Source organism: Cucumis melo, chromosome 1 (genome assembly GCF_025177605.1).
Source record: "Cucumis melo cultivar AY chromosome 1, USDA_Cmelo_AY_1.0, whole genome shotgun sequence".
NCBI classification, from domain to species: Eukaryota; Viridiplantae; Streptophyta; class Magnoliopsida; order Cucurbitales; family Cucurbitaceae; genus Cucumis; species Cucumis melo.
In genome coordinates, this window is record NC_066857.1 from 32,334,893 (window position 1) to 32,351,612 (window position 16,720).

The 16,720-nt window shown below is 31.1% G+C and overlaps 1 protein-coding gene across 3 annotated transcripts; it reads left to right on the forward strand.

Annotated features, from left to right (window-relative positions):
• The first annotated feature begins 1,199 nt into the window (after positions 1-1,199).
• LOC103492852 (peroxisome biogenesis protein 6) lies at positions 1,200-9,144 on the forward strand. Of its 3 annotated transcripts, XM_008453397.3 has the most exons (17): positions 1,202-1,719; positions 2,035-2,664; positions 2,749-2,992; positions 3,179-3,320; positions 3,697-3,880; positions 4,062-4,244; positions 5,271-5,552; positions 5,700-5,771; positions 6,095-6,181; positions 6,284-6,406; positions 6,551-6,661; positions 6,752-6,790; positions 6,905-7,026; positions 7,097-7,241; positions 7,531-7,608; positions 8,784-8,874; positions 8,952-9,144. In XM_008453397.3, exons 1-16 carry the CDS (start codon positions 1,432-1,434, stop codon positions 8,871-8,873), a joined length of 2,820 nt encoding a protein of 939 aa, XP_008451619.2. In that variant the 5' UTR covers positions 1,202-1,431; the 3' UTR covers position 8,874; positions 8,952-9,144. The 3 variants fall into 3 exon arrangements, 2 of the variants coding, with proteins under 2 accessions (XP_008451619.2, XP_008451618.2); XM_008453396.3 differs by having other exon boundaries at positions 8,784-9,144; XR_007822186.1 differs by lacking the exons at positions 7,531-7,608; positions 8,784-8,874; positions 8,952-9,144 and having other exon boundaries at positions 1,200-1,719; positions 6,762-6,790.
• The last annotated feature ends 7,576 nt before the right edge of the window (positions 9,145-16,720 follow it).

Here is a 16,720-nt window from a genome sequence, read left to right on the forward strand (position 1 = left end):
CACACAAGTGAGAGTCGGCTGAACATTTATACTACTCCCACTTCTGAGGTTCCACCGGCCGGTCCCTATATTTATCGATAAGGCTCCCCAGTTGAAGCCCATCTTCGAATTCCCTTCGGCCATCTTTAATGCCCACACTTGGGTCACAGGCCCGTGTTCCCGGCCTCGGCGTACTGTCCTCTTTCGCTAATTCCGCATGAAGATTTTCAACTTTTCCACTCTAATCGACGTGGGAAAGCGATAAGGATCTTTCCATTTTCTGCTTCTCTATTTGACGCTTTGTGTGGGGCCCCACATCCCCCTCTCCTTCTCTCTATCTACACTCTTTCTTTCGAAATATAGCAAATATCAATAACAATAATATTCAAAAAGAAAAAAAAAAAACTATTTTTAAATATAGGATATAAATTAAAACTAATATAGTAATCGAACTCATTATGTGAATATAATAGTTGGTTCGATGACCGACATAAAACATACTTTAAACATAAAATATATTTTATTTTAGAAATCTCTTTAGAAACATTTGTATTGAAATCATCACTTCAAATTATCAAAGAGCTTTAAGAATGTTTAAGGTCATTCAAATAGTTGGGAACACTCGCAAAATGTTTAATGATTTTTTCATTTCCCGTTTCTCTATTTGATGCTTAATATATCAAAATGTTTTTGTACATTTGTATGATTGATAGACTAAGATATAGTATTTTTAAATTGTGATTCTTCTTTCCATGAAAATTTTATTTCACTCTATTATTTAGAAGCAATAACTAAGTATGTTATTGATAGCCTCTACATATGTCTTAGCTACTTATTGGGGCTAAATTTACCTCAATTGTTTATCTCTTGTCTTGAGCTTTCCTTGAGTAGGTTTTCGATATTTCAAGAATTTGTTCAGAATGTCACTAGCCTTCCTTGCATCATTTATTAAAATAATGACCTCATTATAATTAGGTGCATTTTATGTATATGTTTTTCATTTCTTCACCGTACAAAAATAAGATTAAAACTTATTTCTTAAAAAAATAATTTTAAATCTATTTTTATGTGATGCATCTAAAGACACATTGGGATCATGCACCTAATATCTTTTTCTTGGAAGACTTATTTTTATACTACGTCACCTTCAACACTAAAATTGAAAAAAGAAAAAGAAATTGTAAACAAAATAAAAAAAAAAAAAAATTAGATTTTTAACAAAGGGTGTGTGAAATTGAGACCGACCTTAGTACGGGGCCAACTGATAATCAAAGAGGAAAATTCGGTAGAGAATTTCACATTGATTTTCGCGCTTTACACGATAAAAGATTTCAACCAATTTGCCTCACGCATTTCATAGGGGAGGATAATGATTCTGATTCAGTTAATAGCTCTCGGAACTTGAAGCTGAATTCATAGAGTTATTGGGTGGTTTTCTTGTTTTCGGAATCAATGGTGCAGAGGAGGACGAGGAGACCTCTGATTCTGAATTCATCGAAAACACACTTCAGCTCCGTGTTTAACTCCTTGCCGGTCGCTGAAAATACCCCGGTCGCCGGAGAACACAATCTTTCCGCCGATTCTGAGCCCCCTGAGTTGCAGTTGCAGACTGGAATTCTCCGATTCGACGAGGATGGAAATGGAAATTCACCTCGGAAGTTGTTTTCCTTCGACGACTCTGCCGTGGTTGGGGTATCGATGTCTGTTCTGAAAAGGCTGTCTATAGCTTCAGGCTCTTTGGTACATCTACCAACTTAGCTCTTTATTTGAAGCGTCTTTATATTATTTGTGATATTGTATAATGGGGTCTTTTCAAATGAGCATAATCTACTTTTTTTAAGTTTATTTTCATGGATTTCGGTTGTTCTGGCTAGCTAAGGACTTGTGTATCGAAGTCGTGCTAGTTTAGTCTTTTATTTGAACTCAAAACTTCTGCAGTCAGTTTTTTATCTATAGGCATATAAGATTTTTAGTGGGAATTTTCTTGGGTTGATTATGGAATTTTTTTGAATACTTCGGCATCCAGTAACGGTTACTTATTTTGTTGGTTTCAAGGTTCTTGTGAAGAATCTCGAATCTAAAGAGGAGAGAATTGCTCAGGCAGTTGTTCTTGATCCATCCTGCACCAGTGAAAGCACTTCTGACGGCAAACAATCATCTTCTGGTCATGTTATGCTTGTTTTTCCTTCTTTTAGTTTCCCTCAAAAGGATCAACGACCAGTGGATTCTGGCACTGCCTATCTATCTCCCCTTCTGGCGTTCAATCTTGACTTCCATTTATCATGCTTAGGAAGCCTAGTAAACAAAGGACAAGAAACTCTGGCATCGTACTTTCAAGCTAGAGGCGATGATTTGACTTCTGGAGAAGGGACCGTTCCTTCTGTTATTAAAGTAGGATTGGAACCTCTGGCTAAATTGCCACTGTATGCCTCCCACTTGAGGGTTTCTTTTGTGAAGGTGCCAACATGTGGAATCCTTGAATCTTTAAATGGGAAATCATCTATTGAAGCTGAAAATAGTCAGGAAGTAATTGATTCTGCACTACAAAAATACTTTGAAGTAGAAAGGTATCTAGCCAGAGGTGATATTTTCAGTGTTCAAATAAATCGAAATTGCAAATCCCCGTTTTGCATTAGGTGCAACAAAAGCACGAGGGAAAGAAGTGATGATATCATCTATTTTAAGGTGGACATGTTTATTTTATTTATGCTTAAATATGCAAGGAATGTATCAATTGCAGCCTTCTTACGTGAAAGCTGAATTTTTCAGGTTGTGGCAATGGAGCCATCAGATGAACCTGTTCTTCGTATAAATCGTACTCAAACTGCTCTTGTGCTTGGAGGCACTGTTCATTCTGCCGTCCCTCCTGATCTATTGGTTGGTTTACCAAGAAGGCTGGCACCTGTACAGGCAAACACAGTGAAGCTTTTGGCATCCATACTTACCCCAACTCTTTGTCCATCTCCTCTTTCATCAAGATATAGAATTAGTGTTCTATTATATGGCATGGCAGGTCTATTATTGATTATCAGAATGCATAAACCTTTTTATCACCCATCTTTTTGAACTATTGACTAATAAGATATGGCAAATCATAGTTGAGCTGATTAAACTAAATATGAAATATAAATTTTTTATTATTTGACTTTTATGCTTGTTTCATGTCTCCTGCATGGCTCATCTTCTTTCACTATTTCAGGGTGCGGAAAGAGGACTGTGATCAGATATGTTGCTCAAAGATTGGGCCTTCATGTAGTTGAGTTTAGCTGCCATGATATTATGGCTTCAAGTGAAAAAAGAGCACCTGCGGCTTTAGCCCAAGCTTTTAACATGGCTCAAAGGTGAAGCATTGAAACATTGTGATTGCATATTGAGATTACTATTTTAGAAGTAGAAGCTTAACTGGTTTAACAGATTGACAATTTAAGGCTGATGGTTGATATGAATTTGACTATGAATTAGTTGTTGCTGTTAATAATAGCATAGAATTGAGGTAGAATTAGATTAGGTTCTCGTAAGATGAGGCCAAAATCAACAATGTTCCAGTGATCCTCCCCAGTCCTTTCTTCTCCTTAAGAATCTATGGTATTATATATACCAAGCTTAGTTTACCAGCATTGTGGTTATCTGTGATATTCCATATTTTGTAGAGGCCTATACTATAAAATACTTGGCTTGTTCTTGATCCTCACGAGTCATGTAATCATATTTTATCAGATACTCACCAACGGTACTTCTTCTTCGCCACTTTGACGTTTTTCGGAATTTGGGTTCCAATGATGGCTCACCTAATGAACAACTTGGCATTCCTACTGAAGTTGCTTCAGTAATAAAGGAATTCACTGAGCCAGTTTCTGATGAGGAAGATGCACATTATTCAGGAGAAGGAAACAATTATCCTGTATGCAATTTTTCTTTTGTATTCTTGTTTCAAGATCTTGTTGTGCAAACATTCAGAATCCAATGATCTAAATCATTTTCATTGACATTTTAATATACGGGGAGGAGAAACTGCATGTTAATTTTAATCCTTATTCCCTTTCATGGAAGCCCATATCAGTGCTTTTTCTATGCAATTTCAGGAGAAAAGCAAGGTTTTTAGGCATCCACTTCTTTTAGTTGCAGCTGCTGAAAGTTGTGAAGGTCTACCAACTTCTATTAGGCGTTGCTTCAGTCATGAATTAAAAATGGGTCCGTTGGCTGAAGAACAGAGGGTTGAAATTCTATCCCAGTGCCTGCATGGCACTTCTGAACTTCTTGCCGGAGTATGAAATTAACCCTCTTCTATTTTTATATCAATACTGATTAAATCCATTGCACTCTTGTGTAGACAAATGATTGGTTTCTGCCTTCATACTCTTATAAATTGGGAAGCATTCATTGTATTGGGCTATCCGTATAAGAGTACAGAGAAAATGCGTTAAAAATGAGTCTTAAATTCTATGCACACAAATTATGCAAGATTTATGGAATCTGGCTAGCTCCCCTTCCCCATTCTACAACACTTGATTTTCATTCCCTCCATTGGTTTGTGTTTAAATCCGATTGACCAAAAGTTTAAGATGATGGTTTATGGTAAATTTAATTATATTAACAATTTAACACTTCTCACTTGTGAGCATGAAATTTTTAGAAAACCCAAAAGATGGAAATAAATATTAATTGGGGAAGAAATGAGATTATAGAGTTTGAGCCGAGACCTTCTACTTTGATATCATATTAATCATTGATTGGCCTAAAAGCTTAAGCTGAGGGGTTATGGTAAACTTAATTATATCACCAATTTGACCGCTTGTTTAGTAGAAATTATAGCAAATATTGGAACATTGAGCTACTATCATCAAAATAAAAATTTGTTTTAGCTTTTATGAAAACGACTGATTATTGCACTTGGTCAATAAGATATTACCCATTGTATTATTCCAATAATGAAAAATGTAAATTACATGTTTAATAAACACTTCTACATTCGGTGGTACAAATATAAGCAAATCCAACCATTGTTTTGGGAACTTAGCTTGTTGTGGTTTGACGTTTCAATAATTATTGAACCCCATTCAATAATTAATTGTTGAAAATACATAGTAGCTCGTTAGTTATTGAAAACTATCAAGGTGATACTTGCTAGCTATTCAATAAACTATGAAACTGGCTGATTCATATAAAAAAGCTGACCTGATTTTTTTTTCTTTTTCCATTTTGAAATTTCCCCTTTTTCTAATATTATATTTGATTCACGTTCCTTTCATGTCAATCACTTATTTTAATTTGTCAGGTAATGCTTCTTGCAGACTGACGTGGAGGATTTCATAAAGGATGTTGCTACACCGACATCTGGCTTTATGCCAAGGGATCTACATGCTTTGGTAGCTGATGCAGGCGCAAACTTGTTGACCAGGGTCAATTCTCAGACTAATAAAGATGAGAACGAGACATTAGAGAGTCGACTTAGATCACAAGTACTTACTGATAGATCCAGTGAAGAAAAGCCTCTTATAATGAAAAAAGAAGATTTCAACTCCTCAATGGATCGGTCCAAAAAAAGAAATGCATCAGCGCTGGGTGCTCCAAAGGTAAACTAGAAGAGTTTGTTACTGGGTATGACTTGTTTCCCTGCGATTGGTCTCTGAAATAATCATAAAAGTTCATGTCTTTTCCTTCTTTTGTGTAATTAATCACAGAATGCAAGAAAAAGTTACTGAGACATTATTATTTTACAGGTTCCAAATGTGAAATGGGAAGATGTTGGGGGACTTGAAGAAGTGAAGAAATCAATTATGGATACAGTTCAGGTGGGACATTGGTTTCTGTGACCTAAAGACTAACTTACATTGATAATTATCATTATCTCTCTAAATAATTAAGGCACGCTTAATAATTTAGTGTGCAACTTTGCACCATGCTGTAAATGTACATTTATATAGTATGTCCTTGCCTGAACTTACTTCAGGCCAGGATAAAGATGTTGCTGGGAACTATTATCTGAACATTGCATGTGAAATATCACATTTGGCCATTGCGTTTTGGATATAACTTATTTCATAAGCCCTACTCAAAATATTCATCATGGCAACTATGTTGTTTACTTGTTCTGATATCTGTTGTATTTCAACAGTTACCTTTGCTGCACAAGGATCTGTTCTCGTCAGGTTTGCGCAAACGTTCTGGTGTCCTTTTGTATGGCCCTCCTGGAACCGGAAAGGTATGCTATTGTCTGTCAGTTATAATAGTGATTTCATTGTTTTCCTTTATTTCTGTTAAGAACCAATTTACTCACATAGTTTCGTTTCTCTATTTCTTTAAGACTCTTCTGGCCAAAGCTGTTGCTACTGAGTGTTCTTTGAACTTCCTGAGTGTCAAGGGACCTGAACTAATCAACATGTATATTGGAGAGTCAGAGAAAAACGTTAGAGACATTTTCCAGAAGGTTAGCCATTCTTCATGTTCTACTAAATATTCGCCTGAGCCCTGGGCATAAAAGGGAAATTGAACTCTTTTCTGTTAAATTGCTGCTCAACTCTTGGAGCATAGTATCTCTCCCAATTGTGTAATTTGTACATATATCTTGCAGGCTAGGTCTGCACGCCCATGTGTTATCTTTTTTGATGAATTGGATTCTCTTGCTCCTGCTCGAGGGGTGTCCGGAGATTCTGGTGGTGTTATGGACAGAGTAGTTTCCCAGGTGCTAGATTGATTATGTATTTAGGAGGGATACTAATCTAACCTGCATTTGTTAGTTGAGGGTCTTCTAACATGATAACATTTTTTTTAGATGCTTGCAGAGATTGATGGCCTTAACGATTCTAGCCAGGTACCTTTTTCTTATTCATTTTTACCTCCATTTTTGTATTGTCCCAATTGTTCTAATGAAAACTATATATTTGAAGAATTTTTACTCAAATTTTGTATCATTATGCTTGAATAGGATCTCTTTATCATTGGAGCAAGTAATAGACCAGATCTGATTGACCCTGCACTTCTGCGTCCTGGTCGGTTTGATAAGTTGCTATATGTTGGAGTGAACTCTGAAGCATCTTACAGGGAACGGTTAGTTTACATTCATGCATATGAGTAAACTTGTTCTCTGTCCAATATTTAATTTGGTTATCTTTTCCAGAGTTCTTAAAGCACTCACTCGGAAATTTAAGTTGCACGAGAACATTTCTCTTCTCTCTATCGCCAAAAAATGCCCTCCAAACTTCACTGGTGCAGACATGTATGCCTTATGTGCTGATGCTTGGTTCCATGCTGCCAAGCGTAAGGTAAGTCTTGTGTACTTTATGCACGCATCTTGCTTTATACTCAAATTTATATTACTTTTCTAATGGGGTGGTACTCAAAAAGGACATAAGTTTTTGTCTGTATAAAACATGTAAAATGTATATATGGTTCTTGCTTAGATAATGCAATTGTTGAGGTTGTTTGAGTTCAACCTCACATTTGGGAGTGTAAACCTCTATCCTCTTGGTCAATAGTATATTGCTTGTCTGATTCATCATCAAGTGTTTGGAAAATATGCTTATTATTGTGTTTTTTCCTGCATTCTTCAAGGTTATAAGTTCAGATTCAAGTTCTTCTATTGATGGCCAAGACGATGCTGTTATAGTTGAACATGATGATTTTGTCGAGGTATTTCATTATGTTTCTTCCTTTATTAATAGGGCTTCTCTTCTTTATCATCTGATCTCCAGGAAGGAAAAGAAATTATCCTAATGAACTAAAGTTTGAAGATATGGGCTTTTATTTCACTTTTTTTCGGTGGATGAGAGGTGGGGGTGCGCAAGGAATATCTAAAACACATGTTTTTTACAAATATCTTTTTATGGTCCTCAAATCGTTGCTTTGGAAGTATGATTGTTCATTCTATTCCAAATGGCAAGAAAATGCACCCATATGATTATTCTTTGTCAAACCCTCGGTTTAGGCTTACGGACCCCTCATCCCTTAGACGGATGACCTTTAGGCTGTGTTCCCTTTTTTTATATAATAACTTTGTCTTGTTTCTGTTTTTTTTTTTTTTTTCCCCCTTTAAAAAAAAAGAAGGAAAAGGAAAGAAAATGCACCTTGCAAAGAGACCTTCAATTTCTTATATCCACTCTTAAAGTGTTCAGACAAAGGAGGTGGATAACAATTCCTTGAAAGGATCAAGAAGCTTGTATCTAAAAATACCAATTTTAGTAGGAAAGATTTTAGTTGATATTTGCTTAAACTTTCCTCATGTGTTCAAAGAATGAATGCCCCCTATAAGAAGTGAGGGTTAGGGGCATGGTAAAGATTTATGGCTGTCTAGTCAAGTCTGCGAAGGTCTATTGGCCATTTCTTGACTTGAGTATTTAACTGTGATTTTCTTCATTTTGTCGAGGTTGAAAATGTTTAGATGTATGGTTCATGGCTTTGAGAAGTCTACGTTAAGAATAGATTATAGATTATTGAAACATAGGTTTAGGATAATCACCTAACCTATGTTTCAATAATAAAGAGAACATTCCCTTGATAAGTAAATAAGAAAATAAGAAACATTTTCATACTATAGATGCCTATGTGGGTTGGCCTAGTGGTAAGTAAATAAGAAAACATCCCCTTTATAAAGAGCTAAAAGAAATCACAAACTCATGGTGGCCATCTATCTATGATTTAATATCCAAAATGTCGTAGGATCAAGTGGGTTATTCTGTAAGATTGGTGAAAATGCGTGTAAGTTCTCATTTTTCATATGAATCTTTGGCATTTGAAATCCTATTTCTATACATAACAAGAGCTTTTTATGACTCAAAATTTCATTTGAATGTTCTGTTTATTCTCAGGTTTTGAAAGAACTCTCTCCCTCGTTGTCAATGGCTGAGCTCAAAAAATATGAGCAGCTGCGAGATCAATTCGAAGGAGCTGCAAAATAATGTATGAGTTTTTAGTTGTTGCTTCAAAATTAATTATGAGCCAATTATTGAAAATGAATCTCTTTCTTTTGTGTTCAGATCAATATCTTTTTCATTGGCCAATGATGAGTTGGATTCCTGCTGTAATAATAAGGGTTGGTGGGTTTTTTTTAATACAAATATTATATCTTGTAGAAAAAAATTAGTTGGAAAATGAGGTGCTTTAATTTCTTGTTCTAGTTTTGAAGGAATATCTACAAGATAACAAATGAAACTTTTGGCTCGAGAATTATCCCTCTTTTACAAGGAAAAACAAACAAACAAACACTAAGCTGAATTGCATAAAAGTTATCTTTGCCTTGAACCATATGATCCACATCTAAATTTTTTAGCTGCTATTATGAGTTCCAAGTATCTTTTGAGTCTTTAAATTTGTTGAATTTTGATATTTGTTCTTTTATCTTCTGTAAGAAAAACTCTTATTTTGGTTATACATTACCATTGTACTATAAGATTTGAGAACATATTCATACATATTATATTTCTTTACAACGAACTTATCACTATTATTATTTAATAAACGCTATACTAAGTACAAGATTGGATAATTAAGAGTTCAAAAATTAAAATTAAACAAACTTGAAAAAAAAAATACAAAGATCAGCTCAGAAGAAAAAATACTATTGCAATTGGGTTAAAAGCTATAATTTTTTTAATTAAAAAAAAAAAGTAGATACCTTTTGTATAATATATTTCCAACTTTTCTTTGATGTTACATCAATATTTTTTACCCTTCAAACAAATTCAAAATATTCTTTAGGGTAGTACTTGTGACGTAAAACTAAAACTGCATAATATATTTGGGTATAACAAATGGAAAAGAACCAAAAAGAAAAAAAGAAAAAAAAGAAAGAAAGGTTTCGATTTCATGGTCTGAAAAGAGGGATTATTGCAAAGAGCAATTTAGAGAATACAATATACCATATTAGTAATAGAAGACATGTGTGTTGGCTACCAAAACCATGAAGCCAACTTAGGAATCCACTCATCCATAAAAGAAAGCAGTGTCTTTGGATTGCACACAAGCTATCAGATTCAACTATATCATATGTTTTTAGATTGAGTTGATAATAAACAGAGAAGAATAATAAAATGAAATTAGGACTTGTTTTACGATAAAGCAACATACATTGAGGGCATTGGAGGTGGGGGGGAGATGCTTTACAAAATTTGAGAAAGAGCATTAAGGCTGTCTTCTTCATTAATGGTTAATCAACCATGGTCTTATTCAATTCTAACATAGCTTAAAACATCCATCTTCACCAAACCTTCAATTTTAACCTTAATCCAAACTCTAATTACGAACCCTAAATCTCTATTTAAAAAACAATCTTGTTTTATTGGATGAGTTGTTTTTAAGTTTTCGATGTATTGCCTGACTCTTTCATTGCAACTACTAATGATAATCCGTCAATAGCGTAAATGCAACTTAGTAAAATTTGATGGTATCATTTAGGTTAAAATCTTATTCCAACTCTCTAAGTTTTGTATTTTGTTTTGTTTGAGTCATTTATTTTGGTCTCTGAATTTTTGGAAGGTATTTAGTTTGGTCCCGTTAACTCTTTAACGGAATGATGATATGACTTCGATGATTAGGTTCTGGATTATTCATCAAATTCATTAAATTGATAAATAACTAGGAAATCTTGCTAATTTATTTTATATATCTTTTATGACAATGGAGAATCATAACCAACACTTGAATGAAATAAACTCAAATTAACAACAAATCTTGTTCTATTTTTCTTCCAAAACTTAAATCTCTCATATTTCCTTTGGGCTCCCCACCTTTTACTTTTACTTTTTCTTTTTTAAATTAAAAACTTAAAGCAAATGGAAAGAACAACGTTGAGTACAATTAAAATAAAATAAAACTGACGTAATGATTGCCAACATCTATGACAAGGTAAATAAATCTAGAAAAATAAAATAAGCACAACACAGACTTGAGAGGAAGAGAAAAAGAACACATAATCACGAAATACCCAACCTTGAAGCACTATAGAATTTTGTATGTGGATAATTCGAAGTAAAATGAGTGGAAAAAATGAAGTAGAATGACAATGGTTAAAATGGTGACGATCAAAACCTTAAAGACGGTTACTTTTTGAGTTCTCTCATAAAACATCAGTTTATTAGCTAGCCTTTGATTAAAAATTAAAACCTTAAATTATTAAGAGTGATCCTCTTATTTTACTGACTAATCGTTCAAATGAAAAAAGTCACCTATAATACTAGTATAGAGAATTTAGCGAATTCTAAAGAAGGACTCGAATATGCCCTTTTAAAAGATTCTGAAACCAAAATTGGTTTTAAACTATTTAAAGGCCAAAATTTAAAGATGTCTCCAATAATTTAACCTTAAAAAAAAAAAAAAATCAACTCTAAGTAATAGATAAAAATATAAAATTGAAGTATCAAAACAACTTTATTGGTCATATCAAATAAAATCACATGAGATATATGTGGTGGGGGATATATTCTTCAATTTGACTTGTTTTTACTTGTTTATCCATCCATACATCTTTCTCTTTTAACCGTCATTTTAAGATTTGTTTCTAATACATTTTCAAATGTTTAATTTAAAAAAACTATCAATTTTTTAAAAAAAACATGGAGTTTCGACAATAACTCAAAATATTTGTTGAAGTATGTATTAAACAATTTTTATCATAAAAATTTAAATAAAAATGATTTTTTAGAAAAAATATTCCTTTAAATCAATCCAAACAAGTTCTTAATAAAAAAATGTCAAATTCTTAAATAGCAAATCAAAAGTTTTAATCCATTCAAAATTTTGTTTGTTTCTTTAATCTTTTTAAGGTTGTTTGATTTCAACATCCAAAATTAAAAAAAAAAATTCGCACTTGTGTTTTTTTTATTATTAGATAAACAAAAGACAATAATTTGCGTGTTTAAACTTTAAGTTTGTATCAAACTAATAATTGTATTAATTTAAACTATGAACTAACAGTGATGAATGAGATTCTCATATTTTTTCTATAAAATAGATGGACTCTAACATGATATTCGAGTTCATAGTGATTTGATAAAAAACAACGAACCCAAAAGAAACATCATTTTTAAAGATATATGTTAAGAATTCCACGTTAAAAAAAATCTAGAGATTTCACACTCTCCATAAAATAACAAACAAACTATTATTCTAATTTTCAATTGATTCCAAGATGAAAAGCAAGTAAGCTAGTAAAAAATAGTAATACCAATTTAAATTTTAAACATTCGTAAGTTCGTAATGTCTATCATCTATTACATTCTATCTAGACAAACATTATCCAAGACTTATAATTTTACCAGTAAAATTTCATACGTGAATCAATTTAGATTTCAAACAAAGATTTCCGTCCATAAATTCTAATAGCCCATTTTAATAATATAATGCATACCAAACAAAACCAAACCTAAAAGTTTTTTTAAAAAAAAATAAAGAAAAATGAACAAAATTATTAATTATGAGAAAAAACAATAAAAATAAATATATATATAAAATAAATAAATAAATAAATAAATAAATGTTAATTGTCAGGTGATGAAATAAGAAGTGGTTTAGGGTTTAGGGTATGAGTGAGTATATGCTGTTTAGGATCCCCGAAAGTTTTGTGATTACACTAAACACTCCAAATTCACCCCTTTTCTTCTACCTAATAACAACTTTCCCTTTTCTTTTTTCTTTTCCAAAAATGTTAATTTTATTTATAATAGTTTTAGTTCTAAGAATATGCTTTTTGTATTTTTGGTCCAACCTCTACCCACTCTTTAACTCTTCTGCCTTTCTCTACTACTACAACAAAAGTATCACCACAAATTCCAATTCCCCTTTATTGTCTTATTAAATACTTCTAAAACCTCTTTTTACTATTTCCCTCCATATATACATACATACCCATCCAAATATTTTCTTCCAACTTTACTGATATTAACTTTCCTTCTATTTCCAATTTGTGACCATCTATTCTTTAAACAATCTAACCTATTAATAACTTTTATTTTTTGTTTTAAAATTATTATTATTATTATTTATTTATTTTTTATAAAAATAAAATTTGACTAAATTTAAGATTCATTTCAAAATATATAGACAATAACCGAATTAAATAAGGTCAAAACTAAAAGTAAAGAGTGTGGATGACATTCTTCTAATTAAACTACCACCAAATTGACTATAATCAATTTAGTAAAAGTTTAAATTGACACCAACCAAAGTATAAACTAATCATTATTAAACTAATCGATCAGTCTATGTCGATTTAAACCATTCAAATTCCTTTAAAATGTTGTCGGTTTAAATTTTTTCTAACCAAAGCCTTTTTTCTCCCTACCTTTGGTTAATCACTGCCGTTTAAACTAATAGAATATTAAGATAATGATGATATTTTTTCAACTATGAGTTAATTAAATTAATTATTTGTTATTGTTGAGTTAGTATATGCCACGTGGAAGTCGTGTGGAATCAAAGGAGTTTAAAAGGCAAATAGAAACAAACGCAAGTTGGCAACAAAAAAAAAAACATTACCCACAGAAACAAACAATATCCCATGGCAGGGGCACTCCTGACTTTTCACACCCATCCAATTGACAACTACTTCTATTCTAATTAAATTCATTAATAGTAGTAATAATAATACATTTTAGATATTTGTTCTCAATTACATCACTTCATTAATATGTATTATATTAGTTAAATTGTTCCATTAAATTTTCATGTTAAAATTTGTCGATTTGATACCATGCTTGTTTGTGATAAGTATAAAATGAACCAGACGGACTTTAAGAAAATTAAGATTTGTATACATTATCGTGTTGTGGTGGGAGATGAGGTCAAGAGGCTGTATGTAAAATTGAGTCAAACACATTGCATCAACTAATCTGAAAGAGTTGTGTCAAGCTTCTAAGCACTCTACTAATTATCTATGCATAATCATTACTGAAAATTGTTTTAATTATTGTATAGTTAGAAACATGTATGTTTACACTGGCGTTTGCACATACGCGAACACACACTTGTATTAAATGCCTAATTTGAGTTGACAATCCTAACTCATATAAAGTGTAGCGTAATTTTGCAATTAAGTGACGATGCCAAAGAGAGACATATAGTATATATTTTATTAGTCATTGATGGGTGTGGTCACAATTTGGATGGTTGTTCAAGTTATATTTAGTAATATATTTATAAATCATAAAAACACAAAATGGTATTATGGCTATAAATTTTGTTAAAGTTCAAAAAAAATCAAAACTTTTCTATTTTAATACTATGTTTTGGTTTTAGGGAGATGACGTTTGACCTACCAACTCATGAGTTGGTGTTAAATAAACTAGAACTTTTAATAATATTTATTATCGAGGTTTGCACATTTATAAATTTTATCTTATAATTTTGCCCAGTAAACACATTAATTCGGACTTCGATAACCCAACATTGTGTCTCAGTCGTTTTCTTAAACACCTTTTTAATTGTAACTGTGGGTTTAGTCTCAAGTATTATTAACTCATTCAAGGTTTATATTATACTTTCCTACATTTGTCATTTTATAATATTATGTATAATTGTACATATTTTTTTAGCTCAACAACAACATGTATTGAGTGGAAAAATCAAACCTCTTGACTTTTTTAGATATAATATAGATTTTAAATTAGTCGAGTAAAAGAAGTGTGTGTTGACATCTTGCTTCTTGTACACGTTTTAATTTCGAAACAATATGCAATGAAAATAATATATTTATCAACATTTTTGTTTCTTATTCCTGTTTTTATTTAAACATACCCTTTGGCATGTATTGATTTTAAAATATAAAAGCATAACAAGAAAAAAAAAATAGCTGAACGATAATTGACATAAACTTTTATTATAGATGTGGAAGATTCAAATCCCCCGACTTCAATTATTATACTAAAAGAAATAAACATAAACAAACATTATCTTCCAAATTTTAACGAAGATTCAATTATTTTCTTTCTATTAACTCCATAAAACATATTTGAAATAAAAACACTCGATAAATATTGACTTAAATCCGTTTGGTTTAATCTTGTTGTGTCTTCTTTTTCTTTTTTCCTAGACAACCAAAATCAAACATCTAAATATGAAATTGATGTTTATAGAATAATATTTTTTAGTACAACAATTGAGGATAGGGATATTTGAACCATAAATTTATAGTTATTAGTACACTAAAATGTTGATTGATTAGCTAAGCTTTTGTTGACATCGATAATGTAGATTAATTTTTCATGTTAATTGAAGTAGACTCGTTTGAATATAGTATGAATAATAAAGCATAGTGAAATAGTGCATCCAACACCAAATCTATTTTAAAAAATAATTATAGATAGATATCATATTTTATACAATAGAAGTAGTAATGTCTAATGTGGTATCATTTTCCCCATATGATGATGGGTCTCTCATTTTGGTATAGTGAGATGTTATAAATAAATAATATAAGTTCAACCAAAACAAAATCATTAATTAATTAATTAATTAATTAATCATTTGTTTGAGAGTGGTACATAAAACTAACTAAAATTAGTTCTGCTTCATTAACAAAAAATAAAACTACTCTGCACTTTGTACTTTTATGATACTATAAATAAACATTCATTTTTTATTTTTTTAAAAAATGTTGTTTACTCATTTGTTTAATTTAGTAAATCAAACTTTAATTTATCACTCACACATATATATGTATATTAATGACCTTTAAATAAGTATTTTGTGGGTATTAGTTATTTTGGTCCTCTTTTAAGTTTCTAACATGGGAATAATAATGTAGGCATCTTTGGAATTGTGTTTTTCTTATCATACGAATTACAAATCTTTAATCTCTTAGTCAATTGTGACGGTTTTGTTTCAATAACTGTTTGAAGGGTTGGATTCATTTCAATAGCTCGATCGTGTGTGTTTTTGTCAAACTTTACATATCGTTTTTTTTTTATTTTTTTTTTTTTAATTTTGAATCTATCAGGACATTTTTTATTGTCTATTTAAGTTTTTAACTCATCGTTGAGAAATTAAAGTTTAAAGCTAAATCAACTTTATTAAATTGAACGTTATTGCAAAAACGAGCTTAGCTCAACTGACATATTATATGTATTTAGAGAACCAAGAAATTTTATTTTCAACTTTGTCAAAAAAAATTTATATTTTGTGTTAAAAATTACTTTTAAAATTTGGACAAACTTAATCAATATGATTATAGTTTGCAATTGACATGCAGTTCTTTATTTGAGTCGACAGTTTTAAACTTTCATTATTCAAATTTATTTTACCAAATTTGAAACAAAACTCATAAGATATTATAAACAAAATTTGTTTGTTGTCTCGAGATAATTTAAATATTTTACCAAATTTATCATATTTAACAATTAACCTAATTTAAATGAAATAAACTAAAATATTTATAGCATATAACAAAATTTTAAATTATATCAATATGGACATGACCGATATAAATATATCAATATCCATCCGTCTTTATCATTAATAGAATACGAAATATTTTGTAAACTCTTTATTAAATATACTATTTTTAACGATTCCTCTAAATATTTTATTATAGAAATAATGACGAACTAAAATCTCACTCCAACCTTTTGATTTAGTGTGTGTGTGGACACATGAAAAGTTAAAAATTAAAATGAAATTTTAACCATTGTGGATGAAGAATTCAAACTTTATTTTTGAAGTAAAAGAATACATCATTATCTCAACTAAGTAACAATTGTCTTAGTAAATTTAAACTATTACCAAACCATAAAAAAACACCCCAAATATTTTTAAT